Source organism: Anas platyrhynchos, chromosome 27, assembly GCF_047663525.1.
Source record: "Anas platyrhynchos isolate ZD024472 breed Pekin duck chromosome 27, IASCAAS_PekinDuck_T2T, whole genome shotgun sequence".
NCBI classification, from domain to species: Eukaryota; Metazoa; Chordata; class Aves; order Anseriformes; family Anatidae; genus Anas; species Anas platyrhynchos.
This window is the reverse complement of record NC_092613.1, coordinates 2,872,075-2,900,003: the sequence shown is the minus strand read 5'-3', so window position 1 is coordinate 2,900,003 and position 27,929 is coordinate 2,872,075. Positions and strand designations below refer to the sequence as shown.

At 46.8% G+C, this 27,929-nt stretch overlaps 2 protein-coding genes across 2 annotated transcripts; one reads left to right on the top strand and one right to left on the bottom strand.

Moving 5' to 3' along the window:
- The first annotated feature begins 660 nt into the window (after nt 1–660).
- LOC119714000 (uncharacterized) lies at nt 661–14,492 on the top strand. The gene is made up of 7 exons (XM_038168543.2): nt 661–944; nt 8,730–8,970; nt 10,343–10,408; nt 11,191–11,251; nt 11,752–11,971; nt 12,057–12,155; nt 14,053–14,492. Exons 1-6 carry the CDS (start codon nt 661–663, stop codon nt 12,109–12,111), a joined length of 927 nt encoding a protein of 308 aa, XP_038024471.1. The 3' UTR covers nt 12,112–12,155; nt 14,053–14,492.
- Nucleotides 12,367–24,913, bottom strand: PNPLA1 (patatin like domain 1, omega-hydroxyceramide transacylase). Its single transcript, XM_038168283.2, has 9 exons — nt 24,107–24,913; nt 21,214–21,446; nt 20,089–20,154; nt 18,553–18,765; nt 18,101–18,161; nt 17,851–17,991; nt 17,454–17,553; nt 16,869–16,979; nt 12,367–16,294 (listed from the first exon to the last, which is right to left on the bottom strand). The coding sequence occupies exons 1-9, from the start codon at nt 24,306–24,308 to the stop codon at nt 16,291–16,293; spliced, it is 1,131 nt and encodes a 376-aa protein (XP_038024211.1). The 5' UTR covers nt 24,309–24,913; the 3' UTR covers nt 12,367–16,290.
- Between the last annotated feature and the right edge of the window lie 3,016 nt (nt 24,914–27,929).

The window sequence follows — 27,929 nt, the reverse complement described above, 5'->3', positions numbered from 1 at the left end:
GACAAAGCCAGAACTGACTGTACGCCTGGCACAAGAAAAGTACCTGTTTCTCATTATTTAAGTTTCTGAAACCTCTATTGCTAAAATATTTTGAATTCTTCCTACTGTTGCCATCCCCTCCCAATGCAAAGCAGCTGGCATCTTTTCTTACAAGCAACTGTATTTTATAAGAGTGCAATTACTGCCAAATGTTTGGAGAACCCTGAGACACATGGGCCCATCTACTCATGTTTATTAATCCTCCTGCAAAGCAGGCTTCTTTTTGAAGCCTAGCTCTCCCACAGACCTAAGGCTCAATTTGAGCACTTGACCTGATCCCATGGCTGACACTGCTTAGAGGAGCACAACTAGACATGACCTTCCAAGCTCTCCCTCATTCTGAGCTTTCCTGCTACCTAGGAAGATTGTCATGGCTGAACAGGGAACATCTGCTGAGTCTCTGGGAGGAAAAAAAGTTTATGTCTGGGGAAGAAGGGACAGGCATCTCAAGGAGAGAACAAGGAATTTACTGGCATATGCAGGGAAAAATTCCGAAAGGCTAACGCCTAGCAGGAGCTCAACCTGGCCACTGTGGTAAAAGACAAAAAAAAATATATATGTTTTTGTAAATCTATTAACAGTAAGAGGAGGACTAATCCTTTCCTGGTTGTGGTGGTGAACATGACTACTGAGGATAAGGAAAAGGCTGAGATTCTCTATGCCTTCTTTACATCTGTCTTTAATAGTCAGACCAGTTATCCTTGGGGTACTCAGCCTCCTGACCTGAAAGTCTGGGATGGGGAGCAGAATAAACCTACCACAAATCAGGTGGATACAGTTAGAGACCTGCTGCTCCACCTAGACTGTCACAAGTCTGTGGGGCCAGAGGGGGTCCGCCCAAGGGTGCTGAGGGAGCTGGCAGATATGATTGCTGAGATGCTTTCCATCATCTATCAGCAGTCATGGTAAATTGGAGAGATCCCAGAGGACTGGAGACTTACTATTGTGATGCCCATCTATAAGAAGGGTCATAAGGAGAAGCTGAGGAACAACAGGCCTGTCAGCCTGACTTTGGTGTGAGGAAAGGTGATGGAACGGGTCAGTTTGAATGCAGCATATGTGGGACAACCAGGGGATCAGGCCTAGTCAGTATCAGTTCATGAAAGGCAAATTTTGCCTGACCAACCACATCTGCTATGACGAAGTAACCTGCCTGGTGGATGAGGCTGTTGACATAGTCTACCTATGCTTCAGCAAGGCCTTTGACACAGTTTCCCACAGCATTCTCCTGGAGAAGCTGGCAGCCCACAGCTTGGACAGGTACACTCTTTGCTGGGTTAAAAATTGGCTGGATGGCTGGTCCCAGAGAGTGGTGGTGAATGGAGTGAAATCCAGCTGGCAGCTGGTCACAAGTAGTGCTCCCCAGGGGTCTGTTTTGGGGCCCATCCTCTTTAATATTTTTATTGATGATTTGGATAAGGAATTGAGTGCGCCTTAACTAAGTTTGCAAATGACACAAAGCTGGGGGGAAGTGTCAATCTGCTGCAGGGTAGGAAGGCCCTGACTCAGCCAGACCCTTTATCAGGAATAGTGCAGCCAGCAGGACCAGGGAGGTAATAGTCCCTCAGTACTCAGCTCTGGTGAGGCTGCACCTCAAGTTCTGTGTTCAGCTTTGGGCCCCTCACTACAAGAAGCACATCAAGGCCCTGGAGTGTGTCCAGAGAATAGCTACGAGGCTGGCAAAGGGTCTGGGACACAAGCCCTGTGAGGAGCGGCTGAGGGAACTGGGGTTGCTTAGTCTGGAGAAAAGGAGGCTCAGGGAAGACCTCATTGCTCTCTGCAGCTCCCTGAAAGGAAGGTGTAGGGAGCTGGGAGTCGGCCTCTTCTTGCAGACAGCCAGTGATAGGACCAGAGGGAATGGCCTCAAGTTGTGCCAGGGGAGGTTCAGGTGGGAAATGAAGAGCCATTTCTGCTCAGACAGAGTAGTCAGGTGTTGGGATGGGTTGCCCAGGGAAGTCGTGGTGTCACCATCCCTGGGGGTGCTCAAGGAAAGGCTGGACGTGGTGCTTAGGGACGTGGTTTAGTGGGTGACATTAGTGGGGGAGTGGCTGGACCAGGTGATCTTCGAGGTTTTTTTCCAACCTTAACGATTCTGTGATTAGGTAGGTTTAACCCTCAGAATCGATCTCAGGCCTGCAAATCTGCTTATTTCTTTGCCTTCAAGGAAAGCCGCCACAAAATGCAGAAAGCAACTACGTAAGAAAGCGGCTTTATTCGCTGCCCAGGCCCTGCAAGCCCCTTGGTGCAGCAGGGAGCCCCCGAGCCCTGTTAACAGCCCGAGCCTGCAGCAGGTCCCGTCACTGCCCTCGTTTCCACGGAGACCCGGCGCAGGGCACTGAACGTGTACAAGAGGCCCCGCCCCGCCGGTAGCCCCGCAAGTCGCGTCGCGCCCCGACGTTCTTTAGGACACGCCCGAGGGGGTGGGGCCTTCAGCGCGTACTTTTGCCCCTTTCCAACATGGCAGGCACGGGCAAAGTCCGCCGTACGCATGCGCAGCACTGGCCTTTTAAAACATGCGAGGGGGCTCTATCGCCTGACGGCCCCGCTCCGGGCGTGCCTCCGGCGGCGGGGCCAAGCCGCCGCCGTCCCCTGCCGCCCGCTGTGGCGGCCGCGGCCCTGCGGTGCCCCTCGGCTTTGTTCCACTGCGTTGTGTGACGGCGTTCAGATCCTCCCCCAGGGCCTGCAGGTTTCTGCACCTTTGCACTGGCAGTGCTCTGGATGTTTTAATTGGCGAAATCCAACCTCTCGCTGGGCTTTTCTCTTTCCAAAATCCGTCGTATGGCTGCTTGCTTACTGTACTGGTGGCATGGAGCAGGCACATGCGCCAGAGAGGTTGGCTGCCTCCTTGGTGTGACGGGGGGGGGATGATGTAACTTCACCCTCACATCATGCCATATCGATTTCTAAGGTAGCTTGGTATTGTAACAGGATGGCCTGACAGTTCTGGTAAAGCTAGTTCTGGTAGAGTCTCTGCTAGCCTGAAGTGGAGTAGTGTTTGTCCTAATTTCCTTAGACTGCAGGTAGCGATCTGCTACAAATACCATAGCTGTGCACTGTCCTTGAAGTTTTTGGCGAACAGCTGTGAACAGGAAAGCATCTACAGCAAAGAAGACCCTGTATCACCCATGGCAGTGGGCTGTTTTGGCTACGTGCATCATGGCCTTTGCCTGTAGCTGTAGAACATCTGTGAAGTCACTGGTTTTCATCACAACCAGCATAGTTCATCTGTGCCAGCACCCCTGGCTGCTGTAGACAGTGACATCATATGTGCCTGGATGAGGTGCTTGTCACATGAGCAGGGGAAGGTATCTGTAGCTGATACTAAATATAGTATAGGCTGGAGTTTTGTATATGATGTTCCTGTAATAAGAAAAAAAAAAAAAAAGTATGATATGGCACCTTCTGGGAGCTGCCAAAGTCACAGAAATAACTGTGGCTTGTAGTGAATGATTGATCTCCTTTTTTCCTTATAATAAAGATTGTCAGTGAACTCTGGCAAAAATGTTGATCACGTCAACTGAAGTAAAATTATGTTTTTGGAAAGAAGATAAGCAGATGGGAGTGTAGTCTCTGGGGCTGGTGTTGGCCTTTTCTGGTGAATGGGTGGTGTTTCCAGGTCACCACTGCGTGCTGATATAACACCTGAGCTGACTGAGAGGTAGGCAAGGTGTATGGGGTGAGCACAGCGCACACCAGTGAACTGTGAGAAATAGTATTTCCCCTCCATTGGCTGGTCCAGACCATTGTGAGAGCCATGTCATTCTATCAAGTTCCTGTCGAGTATGCTTAGCTAGGGAGGTGCCAAGGAAACTCCTTGATTAATCATTTTTACAGACTGTTTAGAAAAAAAAAAAAAAAAGCCATCCAGAATCCAGAAAGGCTGTCATAAATTGACTTTTGTCAAGATTTATTTGGCTTTTACATGAGAAGGTTTCAACCCAAAATAAAGATATTACCTTGAATTTCTACAGTGATTTCATCCCTACCCCCTTTGCTTTTATCTCCCTTGTATCTGTTGGGAATGTCCAGTTTTCCTGTTCTGGATCCAGGAGCTCCACAAATTTCTTCTGATTATTCACAGAAACAGCAGGGCAATGAGGTTAGGCTTGTTGCATGTGGGAAAGCAGGGCATAGACCACAGGCAAGACTAATGAATCCTTTGGTGTTGGGACAGTCTCGCTAATGTAAATGGGAATCCAAAGCAAGAATTTGTACCTTTTTGTTCCAGGAACCCTGACCAGAGGATACAGCCTAAACCAATTCCTGCTGACCCTGAGAGAGGAAACATGCTCCAAACAGCAAGGATCAGTCTGTCTCTGCTCTGGAGATCTCACAGTAGCTTTGCTTTTCTGGAAAGCCATGTGCCCTCTACAGCTCAACATCTTGCAGTCTAAGTTCTTTTTTTCAAGTGCCTTTTGCATCAGCAGCTTCAGGATTCAAAATGCTCCCAGATCCTCCACAGTGTTTATCCCTTCCAGGGGTCTTCCAACTGTCATGGGGGTTTTTAGATCAGTGATGGCCACTGCTGCAAGTATAGCTTGGTTAGGAAATTTTGGGAGGCGATTTGGCACCGCTTGTCTGAGCTCAGCCCTTCCTAACCTTTGCCTTTTGTCCTGAACATCCTGACCAGCGAAAAGCTTTGTTGTCCAGGATGATCAATTTAAAGTAGCTGGACAATGCTGTCTAAGGAGAGTGAGTATGTGTCATATATTGCCTACAGAAAAAACATTCAGGATATGGCTTTTCTGGTTTTTCTCAGTGGCAGTCAATGTTTCGGGACATCCAATGCTCTCTGTGGGAAGCAATGTACCTACAGCTCACAGCTAGTTAAATCCTGCAAGGTACAGCAGTACAGGCTCATCTGCTGTACATTTAACGTATTTGACAAATCATGTGCTAATGCTTAAAGTCTGACAAACCATACATCCGATTCAAGTGCTTCACTGGCCCTCAGAAATTTACAGAAATTACTTCCTCAAAATCTTCTTCCTGAAATGACTTACACATCAGAAACCATGTATGGGTTAGGAACACCACTGGATTCGCAGAACAGTGCAGCCATAAAGTCACGTTTTCATTACAGAAGATCTGTGAAAGAAACATTTTGCTCTGGCTTAAGTTCTGAAATATGCCACTTTGGGGAGCCAAGATAACATCTTGGCACCCGTCAGCCTGTTCCCTGCTGTGTCCTGACTACAGGTAGGCTGCTGGGTGGGCTTCTAATTAGTTTTAACACCATAGGAAAAAATCCTATTTTGTGTATTGCCACTGTCATTCATGTCATGAATGCACATTTATTTCTTCTCCATTTGTCTACCTGAAGAGGAGCTTCAAACTGGCACACCCTGGATGGCTGCTTTGCTCGATGCCAGGCTTGGCTTTGTCCCCAAAGCTGGGATGAAGAGGCAAAGGAACAAGGTTCCTCTTCTAGGAGCTGTTTCTCACCCCATGCTGAAGACATGGCATGTGCCATGCAGCATGAGGGCATTTGGCCTGGTAAAATACAATGGGTCTAAAACTCAGGAAATCACACAGAGATGTACACAGTCTGCATCCTGTCCTGTTGCCAGGCAAAGAGTGGCCATGAAGTACCTTCTGCAGTTCCACAGCAGGACTTCTCAATCACTATCAGTCATGTAACAGTAATTCTATCTGGGTTGCTGCTATTTATAGGTTACCTGGATTTTGCCTATGTTGACAGCCCCACTGATGAGGTCTAGGTACCTTGCACTCTGACACCCAGGGCTGCGTAAACAGTCTTGAATTTATTTATTTATTTATTTATTTTACTAATTCTTGCTTTTTTCGGAAGCCACCAATGACAGTCTTAGGTTATGAAAGACAAAGAGAGGTGGCAGTACCTGCTATTGATGGAGTAAAAAGGTAAAGACGTGCCTTTCCTCTACTTTTCCATTGTAAATGCTGTTTACTTTGTTCTACAAGACTGGATAAGAAGTTAAAACAAATGGATCTACAAGATTTCTCAATAATGCAGAAATGCGATTGAGTAAAATGTGGTCTGTGTGGCCTGATTTGTGCATTTGGCTTGTGATTTGAGCAATATACTTGTCTAGCTGTGTTTGTAAAGTAGTGTGGTAATATGTCACATTTCTAGCTCTTTATCCATGCTGCTGACTTAGGGGAGAACGGCTTGAACCCAGGTCTGGAAGCAATGGCAATGTTAGTGCTTTTGCAAGGCTGGAGCTATTCCCCCACCCCCCACCCTGTCCTGAAGTTGCATGTCACTTTTTCTTAATCTCAAAAGCTTTCTGCACATGGCTCACCAGTGGATTTCAAACTCCAAATCCCTCTTGTATCTGATAAACAGCACCATCTGAAACTGACTCTTCTCATAGAGGTTACACTAAAGGGTAGACAGACAACTATTTCCCATACGTTTTTTTCTCTTTGCCTAAACATAGAGTATATTTATTCCTGTCATCCTGAAAATTCCAATTTTCCTTCGCTCTTTTCCCTTTGCAGTTCAACACTGGGATCTGCAATGCAAATAAATCTGCAAATAAAAAAATAAAGGTGTGTACAAGGAGCTTAGTGGCTTGGCTGCTGGGTGGAGCTGGGTGGTGACACACACGGCTCTCATGTGGAACTGGAGCTGGATTAACACTGTGCCAATGGTGCTCAGACAGAAGTTTAGGGTTTAGTGCAGACAACAGCCCTGTTAGCTGCTATGCTGACACGAGGGTTGCTTTGCGGTCTCCTTACATAGATCAGGTCTGCACCCAGACACTTAACTAAAAGTGCTACATCAACACATAGCAAAAAGACAACAAACCTCTCCTAGGTGGTTTTGGAAGCTTTTTTTACAAAGACGTTGGATAGATCGTCATGCGTCTTGGGGAGAAACGTCCAAATTTTGTTATTTGTTGGACAGCTGCCACTGCTCTTGCTCAGCTTTCAGTGCTGCTTTTCCACACAGTAGTTTTGCAACATGTCACCAAGCTGCAAGACTAAGAAGGCCTTGGTGGATTATTCCTGGGTGGATAATCAATAGAGCACTGTGTTTGTCAGACTTTTTCACCCTTTTTACTTTTTTATTGACTTATTGCTCTACTGAAACCTCAGTCATTTAGGAGGCAGATTAAGCCAGGACTTGTTACATGTACTCTGAATTTTTAGCATTTGTGAGTAATCTAAAACCCTAAAATTGTGGAACTAGGAAAACAACTTGAATTGTAATTTATTTCATAATCCAATCACCTTCTGCAAGTTCTCTACTCCCTATGACAGGGTTTGCTAACCTGTGACAAAAGGGATGAGACAGTTTTGAGTAGCATCTTGCAAGACACTTGTATACCAGGGAATATTTGTTGCTTCCTACCTACCAGTAGTCTGGAAACTTGGGCCAGGACCCCATGGTACCACTCATGCCATTCACCATTTTAGGGAATCAGCTTTTCCCTCTGGAGGGCTCAGAAATGAGCCTTTGTTGACCTCCAGGCTGCTTCCCTGGAGACATGCGGCCCTCCACACTGCCTGGGGCTTTTACCCAGCAGCTCAATGCACACCTTTCTTAGAAACATATCGCAACACAGTTCATTTATTTTAATGAGTGGCCTTAGGTATTAAAAAACATCATCACGTCACACGGTTCTGCCCACTTTTGTTGTTTCAATAGACACTTCTCTTTGAGATCTCTGTCAAATAGAGAGATAAAAAGACACCAAGAGTGTGGCCAGAAACAGCCAGAAACAGGAGCAGGCTTGGAACAGCCAAGCATTGCCTGGCTTTAGGAGAGACTTGTGAATCTATCCAGTGCAGCTGCTCTCTTGTGACTTGAGCATTTTGTGTCAGAAGAAGTAATGAAGATAAAGAGAAACGAGAGGAGGTCTTTCTCTTTACTGCTGAGAGGCTGCAGTTTCATGCAAGTGTATGAAGCTGGAGTGTTAAAGGCTTTGCAGGAATTGTCACCTGAGATACTGAAATCTGCATCCAAGATCTATGGGGCATCTTCAGGATCGATTTTAGCTGCATTGGTATTGTGCGAGTGCGATATGGGTAAGGGCTATGCACTTCCATTTATTCTCTGTGTAGAGAGATCAAATGTCTAGATATGCTGGAGCTGCAAAAGATCTTTTTTAATTGTTATCCTTAATCAGCAGTTAATTCCTCAGACTTTTACAGTAAATTCCTCAGAATTTTACTTTGTTTACTTCTTTAAGATTGAAAGGCATGGAAAAATTAACCAGCACAGAGAAAATAGGCAAGGTATAGTTATAAAATAAGTCGTTGAGTCTTATTAATTTGAATTAATGATAAGTCTACCTAATATAAGAAATAAAAGTGCTCTGCATAATGTTTGGGGTTTTTGGTAGATTCATAAAACAGAGGGGAAAGAAAATACTGAATATGGAGAGAATCAGTATTACTGTCCCATGAATTAAAAAGAAATTTATAGTCACAGAACTCAGAAATACACTAAGACATAGAGCAAACAAGGTTTTCTTCCATATCTCCAAATTTTATTTTAAGATGGAGGAAATAGAGAGATGGGATTAGAAAACAAAACACTTCTGCTTTTTGCAATGTTGAAGTTATTGGAAAATCTGGGTCCACACATGAGAGCTTCAGCCCTACTGAAGACAGTGTCTCTTTATCAGTATTTAACAGCATGGTGAAATGCCCTTTTTCCAGGTGGAAATATATCTGAGAAAATAAATAACTAATAATTGCTTTGTTTTGGCTTTAGATGAGTTGCAGAAGCTGTTAATCAGTGGTGATATATACTGTGTCAAAGGGCTTTTATCCTCTCGAGGGAAAATCCTTCACGTCCTAAAGGATGTCTTAAATAAATTTCTGCCTGTGAATGCCCACCAGCTGGTATCTGGGAAATTACATGTTATCCTCACCCGCGTACATGACTGGAGAAGCGTGACAGTTTCGGAATTTGCCACAAAGGAGGACCTCATTCAGGTGAGAGCCTCCCAGGTCCCCTAGGGGAGAGGGGAGGCTGAGTGTGATTTATCTTTGCCCTACGGGCATCCACAAGGGAAGCCTGACTCTTTGCTGTGATTTGTCCTCACTGCCCTCTGAAGCTGTGGTGATTTTGCTCAGCTGAGCAGCAGAGCTCCACCACAACTGCTATCTCATTTCCCCTCCTCAAAGAGAAAATGTGAGAAAATACAATGAAAAGGGCTTAAGGACTGAGATAAGGACAGGGAGATGACTCAACAATTATCATTATGGGCAAAACAGACTCGTCATGGGCAGATTAATGTAATTTATTACCTATTGCTAACAAGTTAGAGCAGTGAGAAACTAAAAACACCTTCCCCCTATCCACTCTCTTTTACATGCTTCCTCTGAGCAGCACAGGGGAACAGGGAATGGGAGCTGTAGTCAGTCCCTAGCACTTCGTCTCTGCTGCTCCTTCTTGGTCCCCCTGCTCCACGTGGGGTCCCTCCCAAGGGATGCCATCCTTCCTGAACTGAGCCTGTGGGGGCTGCCTTCAGACAGCAGCTTTTCAAGAACTTCTCCCATATGGGTCCATCCCTCAGGAGAAAACTGCTCCAGCACGGGTCTGCCATAGGTGGCTGCTCCCTCCAGATCACCTGCTCCTGCTTGGGCTCCTCTTCACAGGCTGCAGCGTGGAGATCTGCTCCATGTGGGACCCATGAGTGCAGGGGGACAGCCTGCTCCACCAGGGGCCTCTCCACAGGCCTCAGGGGAACTGCTGCTGTGAGCCTGGAGCACCTCCCGGCCTCCTGCTGCACTCACCTTGGGGGCTGCAGGGCTGCTTCTCACTTCTTGCTCTTCCAGCTTCTGTGGTGCAGCAGTTTTGTTTTGTTTATTTTTTTTCCCTTCCTTAAATCTGCTCTCACAGAGGTGCAAACAACATCACTTACTGGCTTGGCTCTGGCCCATGGCAGGTCTCTTTGAGCTGGCTGGAGCAGGCCCTTATCTAACATGAGGCAACTTCTGGATTCTTCTCACAGAGGCCACCCCTGCAGCCCCCCAGTACCAAAACCTTGCTACATAAACCCAATACAGAAACCAGACAGGGTGGCAAGCTGAAAACCATCAAAAATGATCCTTTTTGATTCCTGGCTGAATTATCTAAAGGCCTGCATACATGGGGAGCATAATAAGGTGTTTCGCAGGTTACCTTCCTCCTTCTCTGCCCCTGGCTGTGGATACCCTCTGTGGTCTGGTTTGCAACAGTCAGTGGTACCCAGTGACCAAGCAATGGGTCTCATTTCAGTATCCACAGATGAGCCACTGTCTCCAAAGGCAAGACATTTTCATGACTCTTTGCCCACCAATGTACTTCTTTTCTCTCCCGTAGGCCCTGTTATGCAGCTGCTTCGTCCCTTTGTGTTTTGGCTTTCTCCCTCCTCTGTACCATGGGGTGGTGAGTACTCCTGTGGTCCTGAGATCATGTCCTGGGTCAGGCCAAGGGCCCATCTCACCTGTGTCCTTCTTCCATTGGTGGCATTAGGTGCATTTGTACCCCAGTGTTTGCCACCAAAGTTGCTTAGTGCTGTGCACACAGCATCTGCAGAGGGAAGAGCTAAACCTAGGTGCCCCACTGCCTGACTACGCTGCAGACCCAAGTGACCTCCTCACAAAAGCAGCTACCCTTAGTCCTTGGGGTTTGTGGTGTCTTTCTGCTACATTCTCCCAATAATCTGTTAAAGAATAAATGTTCTACAGGGAGACAGGATGTGGTAGTTGTAGACCTGGAGCACGTGAAAAGGACAGTGCTCCCTGGGAGACCTCCACAGCCCCCATCCCTCAGGCCTATTTGTGACTGGGTGGGGAAGAAGTGCCATATGCATGTATGTGACACAGCTCTCCCTTCTCGGAGAAGGTGGCTCAGGGTTCCTTCTTTTCTCTCCTAGCGTTACGTTGATGGGGAACTTGGCATGTGGAAGGCCAACTTCACATCCCAGACCATGATCACCGTGTCTGCTTTTGCTGGCGAATATGACATCTGTCCCAAAGATTGCCCAGCTGCCTTCTTCAATTTCCAAATCTCTGATTGTATTTTTCAGATATCAAAAAAAAATATCTACCGTTTCCTGTGTATTTTGCAGTGCCCTACAAAGCAAGTGAGCTACTTCTACAGGTACCCAGAGCCATGAGGCCCCTATAGCTAGCTCATCTGTCCTGACTGCTACCTCCCCCCTGCAGGTTTGTGACCAGTTTTATGCCGATGGCTACCGGGACACTGTCACCTTCTTAAAAAACCTGAGTAAGTGGTTGGGAATGAGGAGCAGGTAGGTCAGGTGATTCTCTTACAGCGATGGTTTTCCGACAGAGGGTAAGGGATATGCTGCTGGCACATATAAAGCGACTGGAGGAGAGACTCCAGCATCTCTGACATTGACAGGATTACTTGAGTCCCATCCTTCTTGTGTCCAGTGCTGAAGCTCCCTGTTTACTCCTTCTCCTCTGAAGGTGTTAGGTCACCTCTCTTCTTATGCCATGCTGGGAATGGTAGAGTTTTCCAGGGAACAGAGGTCCTGATGACCTAGACATGAGGAACATGGGCTCTGGTGCTTTGTGTGAGACTTATCATCCACTGATGCACAAAGCAAACAAAATTGTTTGGTGGTCCCTGACCCAGAAACCCAACTCAGATTAACTATGCACTGTGGTCATCAGTCCTCTTGTCTTCCAGTTGCCTGTGGTCATGCCTCGCATTGCTGGAGTTGACCCATAACCTGTGAGAACTGTCTTCTCTTCCTCCAGGTTTATTTGGTATAAATTATCTTGCTGAGGACTTTAAACAATTGGACAAGGAATTGTGTCAGAAAGGTGAAGGGACCCTGCACAGGAAGCCAGAAGCAAGAATACTTCACTCCAGGGCCACAGACCCTGAGGACATCACCAAAGAGAAGATACTAAGCATTCAGACAGCACAAGAAATAGATGGAGAAGACCCAAACCACCCTTTGCAACCATCAGAAAGGTAGAGGACCAACCCCTTTTTTATCCCATCAATTTTCATTATGTGACACTTGCCCCAGTCTAGAATGTTATTTGGGTTTTTACAGGCTCAACGAGGTGAAAACATCTGGAAAGGGAGAGATTCCCCTCAGTGGATATTAGTGAAGCCTTGTGCTGAGCTTGTTTTGGATGAAGTTTGAGAGCAGGTACATGTTTCCTCTGCTTCTCCCTAGCAGACTTCTGATAAATAGCACCTGAACTTCCAGCTGCCCACATTATCATTTCCCCCACAGATGAAGTACAGATCTTAGTCCGTGGCTATCTCAGAAAGGCCCTTTGGAGGAGTAGCTCTTTCTTATAAGAAAGTGACTTACATTGTGAGGTAATAACTGGTTCTGCCCACACATCATTTCATTAAGGGTAAGGGAAGGAGCAGTATGTCTCAATAGTTAGGGCTGGCTTTGCTATGGCAGTCAAACCAAAATTTCTACTTAATTATTGCAGCATGCAACTATGTGCAAGAAAAGATTTTTAGAGCTGCAGATAAGCCTCTGCCTGAGTTGGTTTTAAGCAAAATAAGCCAAGTTTAAACCCAGAACTAGTTTTATGAAATCCTGTGCAAAAATAATGCTCAATCACATTTCAGTTTTGACATGGAAAACTGTTGAACTCTAAACATTTCAAATTCCAGTTTGTCTTTTTGTTACTAGCAGAATACAATGAAGTAATGTGCTGGGGTGCATCATTGCTTTTTCCTTTTATTATTTCTTTTGTTTTTCTGAGTCTTCCAGCATTTCCAAGTTTGCCAGTTTAGGGGAAATTACACAGCTTTTCCAACATGGTGGTGATTTAAGATGTTACCACATACATTGAAGAAAAAAAATGAAAAAAGATACAAATATAGTGCTTCTACACCTAGGAGGACCACACCAGATGAGAAATACAGAGGGGGGGAAACAGGGACCTCAACATTCCATATCTAAAATTAAAACCTTGGAAAATGAATGCAAAACCTTAAATGAAAGCAAAAAAAGACATTTCATTTGAAAACCAGTGTAAAGTACTGACAACTCAACCAATGGAAAGAGGCCTACTGTGAAAATGCATAATAGTTTGCATGCTTGCTTGTTTATCTCAATCAGTCTGATCTACATGTAGCTTTTGAAAGTAGCAGAATAGCAAACAGGTTTATTTGGAGGCTGGACGGGGTCTGGACAATCAGGGATTCCTTTGTCTCTAGTTTTGAGGGTAGGAATTAAAATGAGCTTTCCCCAAGCCAGCAGCTGGGCTGTAACAGTTTTCACTAACCTAAGATCACCTGTGGTAGGAATCAAGACTTACTTGTTAGGCCACATAACAACCAAGACATTAGTAAGGGCTCTCAGTCTCCTGGGGAGAAGTGCCTCAGATTTCTCATGGCTGGGAAGGAAAAGCCCTGATTAGGTTAGAAAAAGACTATTTTATTGTCTATGTGTACAACACTGTAAGGTCATTAGTGTAACTAAATAAGCAAGGGTATAAACCTGCACACAGCTCTCAACTGTGTTCCTGAATAAGCCAGAAGAGCTCCAAAAGGACTATTGTTCTGTAAGGCTTGCACAGGAGCAAAGCTCAGGGTAGATTAGTGAGTTAATCACAAACATTTGCCTCTTTATCCATCTGCCCAGCAGGACATTTTTGAAGCCCTTAGTATCTAACATAGAAACAGTCAGTTCACGATAAAATATCTGCAGCAAAAACCCTGAGACACAGGATAGGACACGTTTGTTTTGTTTTCGCTCAGTTGCATGGATCAGGCCCCAAGATTCCCCTCCTGCTGGATCTAGGGTGGGATCTAGCTTCAGAGAAAGTACCTAATTGCTTGGATTGTGTCCAAACCTTCATCACAGCTACCTTGGGCTTCATATTTCTATGGGATTCAATGTAGACTAATCCAAGCAGCAGAACAGCAATATGGGGACATTGTTTTAAGCATTTCAAAACATGCTTATCCTATTACATTGGAGATAACAGAAGGGAAGGAAGCAGCCCTATCAGGTATTTGAATCCAGTTTGTCACAGAAGAGTCAGTCAAATTGATCAATGTGGTTTTACTCCCTTTAGGGTCTTGCCAGCTACAGAAGATTGTTTCTAATGCATCTGCTGCCTTTTACCCCAGTTTATGTTTCAAAGAGAAGAGAGCAACTTGCAACCCAGCCTGCTGACACACACCAAGATGCATTGAAGAACACACTGGCAATAATGTCACCAGCACAGGCTGGGCCACAGCACTCCTCCTATCCCTGCAGGCCTCATTACCCTACCTGAGCAGGGCTGTTTCAGGAGAAATACAGAATCTGCTGCATGGTTTGAAGGGAGTGCATCTGGCTTTCCCAGCTTGAAACAAGCTCCTGCATGAGATGATTCAAAAAAATGTCAAACTTTGCTTCTGCCCCTTGCAAAGACTCCTTTGTGCCATTAGCCCCAAGCTTGTGGAGAGCAGACAGCACCAGATGTGCTTACTTGAAAAGATGAAGGCTTAATAAAGCATAAAGCAGCTGATATGTATGATGAGTCACTACTTAGTTCCTAACACACATCTGCAGGCTTGTGGTATGGGAGTTCTGTTTAAGATGTTCCCTGTAGGCTGTTTTTTGTTTTTTGTTTTTTTTTTTGTTAACAGAAAATTCCTGAAGTTTTGCTAGCTCTGTTTGATCAAGCACCATACCACATAACTTGGGCAGGTGAAATGCCCTTCAAGCTATGCTCCTGTTTGGTGGCTAAGATTTGCAGACAAACTTGGTGGATTTGGATATCCAATTCTTATATGACAGTTTTCTTTGGGGGATTTTAATTCCCATTTGAGTGAGAAATACTGTAACTGTCTGAGGCTGACTGAAATGGCCCTATCCTGCTAAAGGGTGGTGGTACTTGCTAGAGAGACCAGGAGAAAGGCTGTTGCACAGTGGGGCTGTCTGCCTGGAAGGGAATGCAGAAGTGTAGTATAAGCTAAAGCAGATGACAGGCTGACCAGCCCTGCTCCTGCCTGGGAGTGGCGGGTGTCTCTGTCCCACCTCTGCTTTGACCTGTGGTGGGGTAGATGGTCATAGTTCACGAGCTGGTTTCGAGCATCCCAGCTTTAGCTGAGGGGCTTGAGTTGTATAAATCTGTCCAGTACAGAAGGGAGATAGGAACAGGTTTTGATGGATCCAATGAAAACAAGCACCCAGGTTTCTTTTAGCAAGCTCAGAGGTGCACATTGCATATATAGTATTTCCAGGTCATTGATTTCAAGCAGAGATAGCAGGATGTAATTATACATCTTTCACTGTGCAGTCATAGTTAGCTTAGAATCTGTTTATATCAATGCAGCCTATAGCTATCCCACACTCAAGCCTGCAGTCCCCAGAGCTATTTGGATGAAACTTCCATCTGTACTATTTCCCTTTGTGCAATTAAACAAGCTGTTTATTCAAATAAACAGCTTGTGCTATTGTGCTGTTCACTGCCCATCAGGAACCAACAAATGCAGGAGACTTGGTTGGGGATACAGCCAATCCATCAGCATCTGATGTGCAAAAGGTGTTTGAAATGAGTGCTGCCAATTCTTTCTACAGCAACAAGATCAGCAACAAGAGGTGTGTTTGCCTAGGTTGTACACTGCTTGTATCAGCAAATGACAGAACGATGGAAAGAACTAATGTATTTGTGAAATGTCAGCTCTCGCTGTGTAATAGATACAGTCTCCAGGACTGCAGTGCTTTGAAGAAGAAGAGTTAATCGTTAGGCTTCTCCATCCTTCCTTCTTAACTGATGCAAATTTAATGTGGTCCAAAGGTTCCCCTACATCCACTGGCAGGAAAAGCAGGCCTCCAAGTGCATTTGGAGCTCAAGAATAGGTAGTTGGTAAAATAATTTCAGGAAACTAGGAAGTTTGAAAGTTTTTGATGCATTTAAAATGTAACATTTCCTGGCAAATGCCTGTCCTGCGATCTGGATTAAAAAAGGGAGAGGGATGCTTCTGGTGGTCAGTGGTTAGGTAAAACAGTGGCTGGGCTATACATACATGCAAGTCAAGATGCTGGATCCCTCCTGTGCAGCCTGTGGTTTGGCTGCAGATGCAACACTGCAGTGCTTTTCCTTGGCCATCATGTTAAAGCTGGTCAGGCCTGGATAGGGAGACTGCAGCAATAACTCTAGAAACAAAATCAGCCCATTTCCCCAAGTGAAAAAGCCACCCCTGCAGAACTCCACAAAGACAGCAGCCATGCAGCCATGTGAAACAATCTCTGGTGTCACCCACTGCTTCCTGGGATGGAAAACTACTTGGTGTTGGAGAACCCCAGGGCCCATCCGGGATGGTTACCTAAGGGAACAAGTGGGTGGTTAATTGAGCCAGGGTGAGTTAACCATCATGGACAAAAATAAAAAAATAAAAAACAGGGATGTCTGACATTGAAGGACTGTTTCTCGGATGAGGAATCGCACAGCAATAGCTGCCTGCAGGATAAAATCTTTCTGTGCCAGTCCCTTTCCAGCTGCCTGCAAAGTAACGTGGAAGTAAGCTTTGGGTAGGCACAGCTAAAAAGTCTCTGGCAAGCTAACTGCCTTGAATACTGGAGAGTTCAGTGCCAAAATGCTAGTTGGGTTTTTTGTGGACACACTTCATGTGTCCTCCTAGGACAGAGCCCAGCATATAAATGTTCTGGAATACATTGCCATAGGGAAGCAGCACTATGCCGTTTTGTAGCTTTTTTCAGATGCTACTAAATAAATAGTACAGCATCCCAGGGTAAACAATACTTTAAAGATGAAGTACCCCAGATTGGAATTTTTAGCCAAACTCATCTTCAGTGACCCATGGGTGAGCTCCCCTGGGGTGAGCTCCCCTGGGGTTTCCCTGCCCTGCACCCTGCCCTGCTTCTGCCCAGGCATCTTACCCCTTGGCCATGGCTCTCTTAGGCAAGCTGGGCACCACAGTTTGGAGGAGCTTCTGGAACTGTTTTGCCAGGGAGACGATGTCTTCCAGCAGCTTCCACAGCTGCTTCAGCCTGCAAAAGCAAAATAAGCAGGTGGAGTTTAAGGTCTGGTAAGTACAGCGAAAGGGGGAGAGTTAACAGCAAATGCACGTGGTGATTCTCTTTTCCATACCCAATTAATCCTATGCTTGCTGCACCCACTCTCTCAGGGCTTGGCGTCAGAGAATACCAAATCTTCCTGAAGAGGAAGGAGCTGCTGCTAAGTTTATCTTGCAAAAGCAGTGGGTGTGCATCAGCTTGCCCTGGTTTATAGTTAAACATGGACTTGCTGCCAGCCTGCACTGCCTCTTGGTGTTTCATGTAGAGCTGCCACCTGAAGGATACTACAGCCTGTTATACACCCCAGCAGTGGACTTGCAGGGGTGCCTTTCTGCCCAGAGCTAACCTGGCACTATATCCCTTCAGCCTTTCTTGCCACTGCTGAAGGCACAACCAGTTGTTTCTCCATCAGTCTCAGCTTTGATGCCTTTATTGAGATGGTCTTACCCCTTCTTAAGAAACGCTGGCAGCTTGTATGGCTGCAACAGGACCTTTGACAGTGGATCCTGCAGTCTGAACATCTCCTGCTTCTTCCACCGAGCCAGGCCTGTTCCCATGGGTGACAACACCGAAGTAAATAAAGACCAGTCATTAGAAATATAAAGGCAACAATTCCTCCTGTTCAGCCACTCTTGCTGCAGCTCAGCCCATATGTACTGAGCCCATGCCAGGATCGAGCTTGAGCCACTCTTACAAAGCCTCTTTGCAATGGCTACTGCAGCTATAGACATATTTACCCTAATAAAAATCTCAATAATGCTTTAAATATAATATTGATCCCCTTAAAGTGTTTACTTGCCTCAGCCACCCCCAAAACCCAAGGTCAGCACCCTGAATCCTCTACCTGGAAGGAAGTGCGGCACCAGGTACTGTGGCACCCTTTTGCTCAGGCTGTTTAACATCCCGTTAGGCTGCGGAAAGTCGCTCTTCCCACACATGCTGGCAAAGCGGAAATTGCCGTCAAAGTAGTTAAAGCCAAAGGCATCTGTGAGCCATGAAAAGAAAGGCCTGATGTTTGGCCAACTGCATTGGTTATGCTCTGCTGAGCAGGTCGTGCTTCTAGGCTGCTCTTCGGGTCCTGGGGTAATACTTACTGTTCCTGCATAGGAAAAGGGCAGTGTCCTGGTACCCTTGGGAAAAAATGTCGTTCAAGATCTGCAAAGAGAAACACTAGAGGTCACTAAAGAGCTCTCCTTTCAGGATGGAGGGGCAGAATGTATGCAAAGCTGTTTTGCTGTGGAGGGTTGGGAGTGACAATCTGGGAGGGAATTTGGGTGGTTTCCAGCCACCAACACACTGGTCCTTTGCAGGCTGTCAAACAAGGCGGGACCCTGTCCCAGGCTGGTCACCCATCAGCAGTGTCCACTAAAAATACACTGCAAAAGGAGTGGGGACTGCCCCAAGGTAGTCAGGGTCTGACTCCTTCCCATGAAATCCAATTAATTAATGATGGAGACTGATGTGAACCATAAAGCTTGGGAAAGCAGATCCAGCACTAATTTGTTTTAACCAAATCAAAGGTAGGAGGAGGGCCTGGTGGGCTTACCATGGTGCTAGGTGGAAAGAGGGCATAGCTGATCCTGCACAGGTTTTCTACTGAGATCTGAATGCTGCCGTTAAAGATCTGGAAACAGTAGAAGATGGCAGGACAGTCCCGTGGACAGATATCGAGCTCTCCTGTGAATGGGGACACAGTGATCACGGCTTCCTCCAAGCTGGAGACAGGCTGCAGACCTGTGAATCCTCCGTCAACGTATCGCTGAAGGGGAAGAGCAGAGGCAGGATTTGCTCCAAGGATTGCTACAAAGCATGTGTGAGGGTAGCATCACCTCACCTAGATGCCAGCATCTGACAGATCCTTCTGCTGGGTGCCCTGCTCGCAGCACCCAGCTGGCTCCCCAGCCAGGTGCTGTATAATTTACAGCACTTCTTAAAATGGAAAAATTATTAATTTAGTTCATAAAGATTTATAAAGTTGTTAAGAAATCATACAGTGTCATATAAATTTAAAGTCTTGAATCTCAGGTTTGGTCTTTTTCTGTTGTTACTGTGAGCCCAATCTGTAGGGTGCTCACATTTAATAACTGCCTGCAAATCCCTGGAGAATTACTCACTGGGCAAGGAAAATGTTATTCATTGTATTCCAAAAGGAACTTGAATTGAATGCTCATCTTGATGGGATTTGACGTTACAAGGACTGCAGCATATCAAACTATAGGCCCGTGAAATACCAGTTCAAAGAAGTCTCATGGAATCATAGAAACACAAGGTTGGAAAGGACCTACAAAATCATCTAGTCCAACCGTCATGCAGCAACATCACCAGGCTCTGGGTCCTGCACACATTGTACGCTTTGTGTAAAAGCTCTGTAGCCTGGGTCAGCTCTGGAGGCCTGGCCACAGGCAGCCATGGACACCCGAGGACTGAGCAGGGCCAGTAAGTGCAGATCAACAAGAGCTGAAGAAAGGCCCTGGCTTAAAACCAACTGCAAACCAAGTATCATGGCTTCATGGGCTTTGACATGCAAATGTGTTGTGATGCATTAACTACTCTGTGGTCCGCTGCCATGCTGCACAGAGAACGCAAGGTGTGGTGCTCCTCCTTCACTGAGGCTTAGCAGGAAGACAGACCAAATCTGTTGACTTCACTGCAGTGTTTCATAGCAAATAAATGCGCACATGGTTGAGGGAGGATCCTCCCACAAACTTTTGGTATTTCATCTATGCAAGTCTGCACTTGAGTGAATGGAGACATGTATGCTGCAGACAGATCCTGCCTGGGGTGACCGGATTGCATGTCAAAGTCCAAAGTGTGGGTGTCCTCTCATCTCTCTCTGGAGACCTGTGAGACAAGATGTTATCCAGGCTCTGTCCATAGGCAAAGCAACAGGGGGCTCTCCAGATTGCCATTCACCCTAGCTAATCATGGGATGGTATGAAAAGCATGCTAAAAGGCTTTATCATCCTCTATTAACAGAAGAAGATGCCTAGACATGTACATCCACCCCTGCTGGAGGGCACATACAGTTTAAACCCAGGAACATACTGTTTCAAGCATATGTTTTCTTGAAAATATCACTCACCACACCTCGGTAGGACGGAGGGATGAACCCACAGTAGATAGGAAGAAAACAGCTGCAGAGGAGAGCCTGGAGGAGGAGATGAATTGCAGAAGTAAATGTTCTTATCAAAGTGGCCCTGAACAAAGGCTGCTCAACTGGGTGCCTGCAAATTCAGGGTTGACAAATCATCTGGAGCCAGGCTGTCAGCACCACCTGAGCTTTGCATGTGACTGTGCCCAGAAGAAATGTTTCAAGAAGGCCAAAACATCTAATTTCAACAAAGCTTCTCTGGATAAGGGCATGCCACTTCATTTCTTATTTTGTAGCTGCCAGAAATATTGAAGTTGTATATCCATATATCACTGTCCAAATGCTGCTACTAGCAGTGGCAAGGTGAAACTTTGGGGTCATTTTTCAGACTTGAGGTTTTTGGACAAAACCAAGACATCCTCACAATGCATTTTCATTCTGCTGCGTGTATAACTGTTACTTACCAATCTCAACAGCTGGGAATGAGTATCTCAGGGCCCTGGGTTCCTCTAGGGCAGGCACCACAGGGTGAACACCAGCAGTTCTGCTGTCCTCTACTGGGGCAAGCAAGCCCATAATCTCATGGTCAGCTTCGTTAAGGAACCCTGGGATTTTTTTCCTGACAGCCAATTTGCTGGCTAATTAGCTATTTGTGGTTCAGCAACAGAGGCACTTTGTCCAGATATTTCCTCCCAGGAAAGTGCTGAGGAGATGAGAAAAATTACTGCCAACAGGACTTGGCTAAGAAGAGACCTGTTCAGGAAGCCAAGAGGTCTCGTTAGCATTGACAGCACTCTTTGCAAAAGGTCATTAGCACTTAAATCTGGCCAACATGCCAGCATAATTTTTTTCTGAGAAATAAACCTTCTTCTCTATAAGAGCATGATTTATTCCTGGCTGGCTCTGGACCTAACAGCATCCTTCTCCCTCTTCTCCCTCCCTCCAAGCCTGTTGGAGCTGACGGTGATGGGACCATGAAGACTTTGGCAGAGCTTCCTGACACTCTTCCTATCTTGGGTGGAAAATAGTGCAGTTAACATCACAGATGTTTAGGTACCTCCACCCTATGAGATGGGTAGAAGTCTTCCTATGGGCATCAGAGGAGGGTCCCGTTACCTGAATGAGCTCCTCCTTCGAGCTGAACTCAGAGACCATGACGTTTTGGCCGTCCACTACCCGCGTGAGTGAGATGTGCAGCCGCCCCGAAGCCACCTGGTAGGAGTCCTCTGGCAGCCTCCGCTGCAAAACAGCCCTGATATTTGCCAACAAGCTGCACTTGGGAGAGAGAGGGCCCAGGATGGTTTTCCTGGCTTCCTTGGCAGTTGCAAAGAAACATTCCTTTAGGTCATCTGATATGGGGGGGGGGGGGGTAGGGGGGAGGGGGGAGAGAAGACAGAGAAACAGTCAATATTGCCACTGCCCCTAGAGTTTTATTTTCAACCCTAGTTTTAACACTGCACACCATTCAAGATTTTCGTGGATCCGAGCACTATACCCTGGGATGACACTGCTGCTCTAACTGGGGACACGGTGATGAGATGGAAAGAGTAACTTCTCCCCCATGGTGTCCTCAAAGGACAACATGCTACTGAGCACAACCCCATTGGTGACATCCTCATGAGTACTGAAGAGTGCCTGTCAAGGGTTAGGGACAGACTCCAAAGTGTCCCATAAAGGGGGAGGCAGCACAGATGTGGGGTTGTCAGTGTCACTGTGATTTGCACAACATATCCCTGCTCTGTGCAGGGCTTTCCTGCAAGCTGGGCATCCAGTCTGCAGTGTGCTGGGGCTCCCCACCCAACTGAGCCCCGGTGACCTCCCAGCCAGTGTTAAAAATCATTGCAGACATTTGCACATCCCAGAAGCTGGATTAAAGGAGGAGAACTGCAGAGCCCCAGATGAGGGGGCAGCAGCCAGAAGTTTTGGAAGTAATGGGAGGAAGAGAGTTTCAGTAAACCCCGTGGTCAGCACTGGGGTTTGATCCTTCATCTGTTTGATGAAATGGAGAGGTTACCTGGGGGAATACCCCACCTCAGGCAGATAAACTGTGGCCTTGTAAAGCTTCTCCAGCTCCCCAGACCTGCGAAGAATGATCCTTATGCCTAGGCAAGCTCACCAGGACTCTGCGCAAGCTTTTGTAGGAGCAGAGGTGCTGTCTTGTGAGATTGCTTTAAAAGCACAGACAGACAGACGGTGTCCTGAAGGCAACTGGAGCAACACAGGTATTAAGAGGTGTTATAACTGTTTGAGCGGATGTTTAGGCCATGTGGTGCGATGATTAACTCTCAGTGGGTTCATGTAGGGTCCTCAGGGACAATGAAAGAGCTGAAGATACCCCAGGCACTGCCTGGCTGCTCTGCTCCCTGGCAATGGGGGAGAACCTGAACAACCAACCTGTGAGCTGCTGGGCAGGAAGCGATAGCTGGCTGCAGCTCTGGGGACTCTGGCCAAGGGCATGAGGTTGGTTGGGCTGACCCCCACCGGTGTCCAAGAGGTGACCGGTGGGATGGCAGGGGACAGTCTGGCTTGGGGAGTGCTGAGCTCGTCACCCAGCCCAGGCATGCAACTGCATCCACCCCACGAGACACCCCTCCAGGGGCTGAGCACGCCCTTAACCCCCATTCTACCCCTCTTCTTGGCTAGAAACTTGGCTAGGTTTGGGCCTCATTGCATTTCCCTTATTAGAAACCCATACAGATACATAACTACTCAAAAGATCTTTTCTTTTCCTGGAGAAAGTGCTTCGGATACAAGATCATCTGAGCATCTCCACTAAGGAGCCAGTGCCCTGCCAGCCCAGTGCAGCAGCCCCCTGTTCCAATGCTGATGCCACTGGTGAGAGCAGCTGGACCTGCACTTGTGGGAGCCCCAGTTCCATCCCATTGCACCAGAGAGGAGAGGACTAGGGCCCTTACTGGGAAGTTCATCCCCACATGGGCAGAAGGCTTTCCAGCAGCACATAGCCTGTTGTTTTGTCTAAATTTATTTGCCAAGTTCTGAATTATTTTTAGCTCCAGCTGAGTGACTCTAGTGCCCATCAGAGGTTATAAGTGTTTTACATTTCCTCCTTGCTTTCTCTTTATTTTGACCCCAAGAAGAGTGCCTGGACCCTGATCCTCCTGAACATCCATATCACTTGATGCAGAGGCTGGATCAGCATTCAAAGGCACATCTTGCATACACTAGTTTACATATAGGCTGCAATTAGAAATATGTTAGGATGTGATTATTAAAGTGGATTAACTGCTCTGAATTAATTCTACATGTAGATTTATTGCTAAGGGGGCCTACTTCCACATTGTCTAAAGTGGTTCAGAGTAAAAACCTCTTCTGCAGCAATAAGAGCTCCAGCCAGGAGTGGGGATTGCCGTTCCCCTGGCACATCCTGTCCCAATTATGAGCTCTGGTGCTTTTTCCAGCATGAAAGCTTCTCTTCTATCCAGAAACAGGCATTGAGCCATGTCTTCCCTCGTGCTGGATCAGTTGGTTGGGCTAACCCAAGCAGTGTGCAAGGGGGGTTGTTAACTCTACAGACACCCATGTGGCTGCCACTCACATCCCTAAAGATGCTAAGGGGTCTGACCCCATAAGCACATAATATGTGCGTATTATACATATGGCATAAGTTTAGTTGCACTTGCTTTGGGACACATCTCGGCACTCCCTGGAGCTGGCAGCAGAAGGGAAGGAGATCTGCTCCTTCAGCAGGAACAGGTGGATGAACTAATGCAATATACAGGTATGTCCAGATTTGCCCATGCAGTATCTACCCAACCATCTGAGGCAACATTCAGACAGCAATAACTGGCTTTTTCAGCAGACACCACCCAAAATTGCTTTAGGGTGACTGCCAAAAGTGACATCACCTGAAGATTTCTTTTATGCATTATAAGTGATATGAGTTGCACTAGTAATACATCCCACCTCCCAACAGTGCTTAAGATATTATCACCTCCCGTTCCATTCTGAAATAAAAATTCTGTAGCAAAGAAAGTGGTTATTTCCTTACCGAGGCTGATGCCACACACCACAGCAGCAGCGATAAGTGAGCCAGCAGATGAGCCATAGACCTTGCAGGCAGATTTGAGCAGCTCGGGAGCCAGCTCCAGGAGGGACTGCACCACCCCAACCTGGTACAGGGCAAGAAAGCCGCTGCCTGAAAAGGATAGCGAGAAAGGGGTGCCTGAAGCCTGCAGATCCTCCACAGTCATCTTGAGGTCAAATTTCTAGTTCAATGTCACAAGCCGTCCTTCATCATGTAAACATCAAGCTTTTATCTCCTCTGCTTTCCTCAGGCTCATCTCTGGCTGCAGCTGAGTTCAGAAGATGGATTTTTTGCCTCTTTTAATGACAGATCCCAAGGTGTTTACATTCACAAGTTACTTCAGTTGCCTCCTGTTCTAAAGCCAGATTTCCCCTGGTCTAAACAGCTCCTGTAATCCTCAAGGATGGCCAGCTCCACTGCTCAGGGCTGAGTCAAGACTTCCCTTTTATAACGAGTGATCCTAAGTCCCGTCAGCTGCCACCTGGAGATGGTCCCCACACTGCTGTGCCACCGTGCATCAGAACAGCCACGTAAATTTTCCTCTTTGCATCATGCTTTGTTCATCAAGGGTGTTTTTCTAAATTGGATTCACCTTCAATCCTGGCTTAGGCACAGCTCAGTACTGAGTGAGTAAAGGCTTGTATAAGACACTTAAAGCCAGAGGGTGTTACACAAGGAGTGGATGTGGGCTGTTACACAGAGTGCTGTGATAGGTTTGGAAATATCTCTTGTAATTGCTCCCTGTTGGAAACTTTTTGTCTTTGCCTGACTTCTGGATATGCTTTGGCCAGAAACCCAAGGAGCTGGATTTGCTGTTCTCTTCCCCCGGCTCTGTGTTTTGTAAGGCCCCAGAAGGACCCCCTGCAGCAGCACTGTGCTCCCTAGATCTTGGGATACCAACCCAAAGCGCAACTGCCTTCAGGCTGCCTCCATTAAAAATTAAAAACAGGAAAAAATTGAATAGATTTCTAGTGCTTTTTTTTTTTTTTTTCCTTTATAACCTAATGCTGCTGCCAACATGCAGAATAAAAATTGTTGTTTTAAATAGATTTATTAAATATTACTAAATAATGTGTCACTTATGTTGTTGAAACACATATGCGTAGTGTTTAATGAATAGTACATATGTTACCTTCAAGGTTGTGTATTTATTATACCCATATGCATAATAAGGACATGTACATAACAACAGGCATGCTTAAGGAGAGACCTCTCATTCCCTGGGCTGGTATGAAAGCCTGGCCAAGACTGCAAGGAAACAAGACTGTCCCAGCATCCAGAGGAAACCTCTGCAATGCCGTTCCCCCCTGAATCTCAAGAACTTTCCTTGTCCTCTCCAGCCACAGCTGAGTCCCCTCTGCCCCACTGGGGGCTGTATGCTGTGTGGTGGGAGCAGAAACTCTGACCTCAATGTGTAAAACACTTCTGGATTGGAGTTTTGTTGGTGGCTGCCATCAGCAGATAAGCATCAATTGCAAGTACTCCCGGATTGGTACCACCTGCATGACCAGGGATGCCCTGGGCCACAGGACAAGAAGCAGCAAGCCACCAGCTCATAAACCTATTGCAACATGATCTGGCCTGTCCCAGCAGTGAAAAACTGCTTTGCAAGAGGGTGTTTGCATGTGACCACTTCCTACTGCAGATATACAGTCTTACTGGATTCACTCTTCTACATCCATTCATTGTCTTTTCTGTGCTTGATTTTTAGCCCCTCGTCAGGTGAGTGTCCCACCTTCATGCCCCATCCCATCCTTCCTGCCAGCTCATTCTGTGTGATTCATGCAGATTCATCCAGATTTTGGGAAAGCCAATTTGTTCACTAAAAGGCACTGGCAAACATCTGCCAATAGAAGAAAGGTAAAAAGCATCAGCTTTCACTGCAACTGATCTGAGCACACAAGTGCATCAGAAGTACATAAGTGCACTTCATAAGTACTTATGTGCATCAGGGCCGAAGGGAATTAAGCAGGCTTCAAACAGGAGAAGCATGGGATGTTCTTGCTTTGCTCAGTGCTTGTAGCTCTTCAGCTGCCAAGATGTGGAAAGCTGCAAATGATCCCATGGGACATGCAGGAATGTCCAGCACATGGCACAAGGCCAACTTTCCTGTAGGAACTGAACTTGATACAAAATTTCTGGGAGCTCCTCAGGAGTTCAAATGCAGACCCAGCTGACCAGATGTCATTCTCCCAGGCTCTTCTTTGGACACTTTGTACTGGTCTCTTCCCTTGTAGCTGCAATGAAGCAACATATTAAATGTCTACTTTTTTTTTTTTTCTGTTCTGGATGATGAAGGATCTTGAGCTGGATGATGAAGGACCTTGCAGTAGTCACAAAAAAAGTATCTTTTCAAGAAGACATTTCTCCCATATATCTCTCCATGGGGAGATATACTGTGAGTGTGAGAAGATTCCCATCAAAGGAAAGGAGTACAGCCCCACACTGAGCCAGGACCAGTCCAGGAGAGGGGCAGAGGTCACCAGGCAGGATGGGCAAGAGGATGAGGGTCCACACACAGGAAGGACAGGAGACACCAAGACTGGCAGGGCAAAGGCAGCTCCCTAAAAGCTGATGACTCAGACTTGCAAGGACTTCATGCCCAAAAGCCCTGGGCTCCCTTTGGCTCAGGAGGAGCCAGGCTTTGGGGGCGCACCTTGGGCTTTGCAGCCAAGGGGTGCACAGCCACATCCCAGCATTTCCCCACCCCGCCCCCAAGCCTGCCATGAATTATAAGGAGTATCCTCAGGGGGGTGGGGGAGGGGAGGCAGGGAGGCATGCAAAATCAGCCCTTACCCATTGCAGATGCTGAGACCCCAGAAAGCATCCCGGTGGACAGAAGACTACTTGGCTGACTGCCACGCTCCCGTGAGATGAAGCCTTGTCATCATCCTCTTAGTGACAGCGAATTTTGTATTAATTGCCTCCTTAAGTGCTAGGCTGATTTTCTAAGCCACCCTCCCCCTCCCGGCACCTGGCAAAGCAGGATTAGCAGGGCCTAACTACTTGGGACAGCGGGGTCCTGGGCATGATTTCAGGAGAAGACCTGTGTGTGTGGAACACCAAAGCCAGCATTTGCCTGGGCAGGATCAGTGTCCAGATGGCCAATGCCCATGATCCCAGGGATTTTCAGGAGAAGCAAATGCCTTAGCTTTTTGAGACCATAGCAGGCAGTTGAGGGTAGGATGAACATAATACCCAGAGCTGGAAACTGTTCAAAACTCTGGGGATAATAACTTGTCCTGCTCTAATGCCTTCTTTAATATCTTCAGTGGCCGCAGGCAAGCAGTGTCTGTAATTTTTAACCAAGAAATTAAGCAAAGATGCTGAAGTCACTTGGGAGAAGAGACCTGGGCTACACAAGCCACTCCTGTCTTCATTCTGCCTTGTCCTTGGTTGGGATTTGGTTATTTGGGACCACAAGCCTGTTGTGCTTGGGGCTGAGAAGGTTTCACTCCGTGTTTCCCTGGCACCACAGCCCCAGCAACCCCAGGAGGAGGTGATTTGGTTCATCTGACTTCAGGAAAAGCACAGGAAAAGTGAACGGGAGAGGGAATTCATTTTTCTTGTTGGCATTTTGCTTGGTGGGCACATCCCACATGCCGAGGTGATGTCCTCTGGGAAGTCGGAGTGGATACGAAACCTACTCCTGCTCCACACAAATACAAACCACGCCCGGTCGCGGGTGCAAAGCAAACAGGAGCATTGCGGCTCCTCCCGCCGGCCCGGCTGCGTCCCTGATACCAGCTCACTCCAGGCACAGCCTCGGCACCGCCCCAGGCGCTGG

Excerpts from the sequence above, each read along its gene's own strand:
- LOC119714000 (XM_038168543.2), top strand. The coding sequence starts at position 661 with ATGACTACTGAGGATAAGGAAAAGGCTGAGATTCTCTATGCCTTCTTT. Across the intron at positions 8,971-10,342 it reads CAAAGGAGGACCTCATTCAG|GCCCTGTTATGCAGCTGCTT; the intron begins GTGAGAGCCTCC and ends TCTCTCCCGTAG. Across the intron at positions 11,972-12,056 it reads CCTTTGCAACCATCAGAAAG|GCTCAACGAGGTGAAAACAT; the intron begins GTAGAGGACCAA and ends GGGTTTTTACAG.
- PNPLA1 (XM_038168283.2), bottom strand. The coding sequence starts at position 24,308 with ATGACTGTGGAGGATCTGCAGGCTTCAGGCACCCCTTTCTCGCTATCC. Across the intron at positions 18,766-20,088 it reads CTCCGTCCTACCGAGGTGTG|CGATACGTTGACGGAGGATT; the intron begins GTGAGTGATATT and ends CTTCCCCTTCAG. Across the intron at positions 17,992-18,100 it reads CCTTTTCCTATGCAGGAACA|ATGCCTTTGGCTTTAACTAC; the intron begins GTAAGTATTACC and ends CATGGCTCACAG.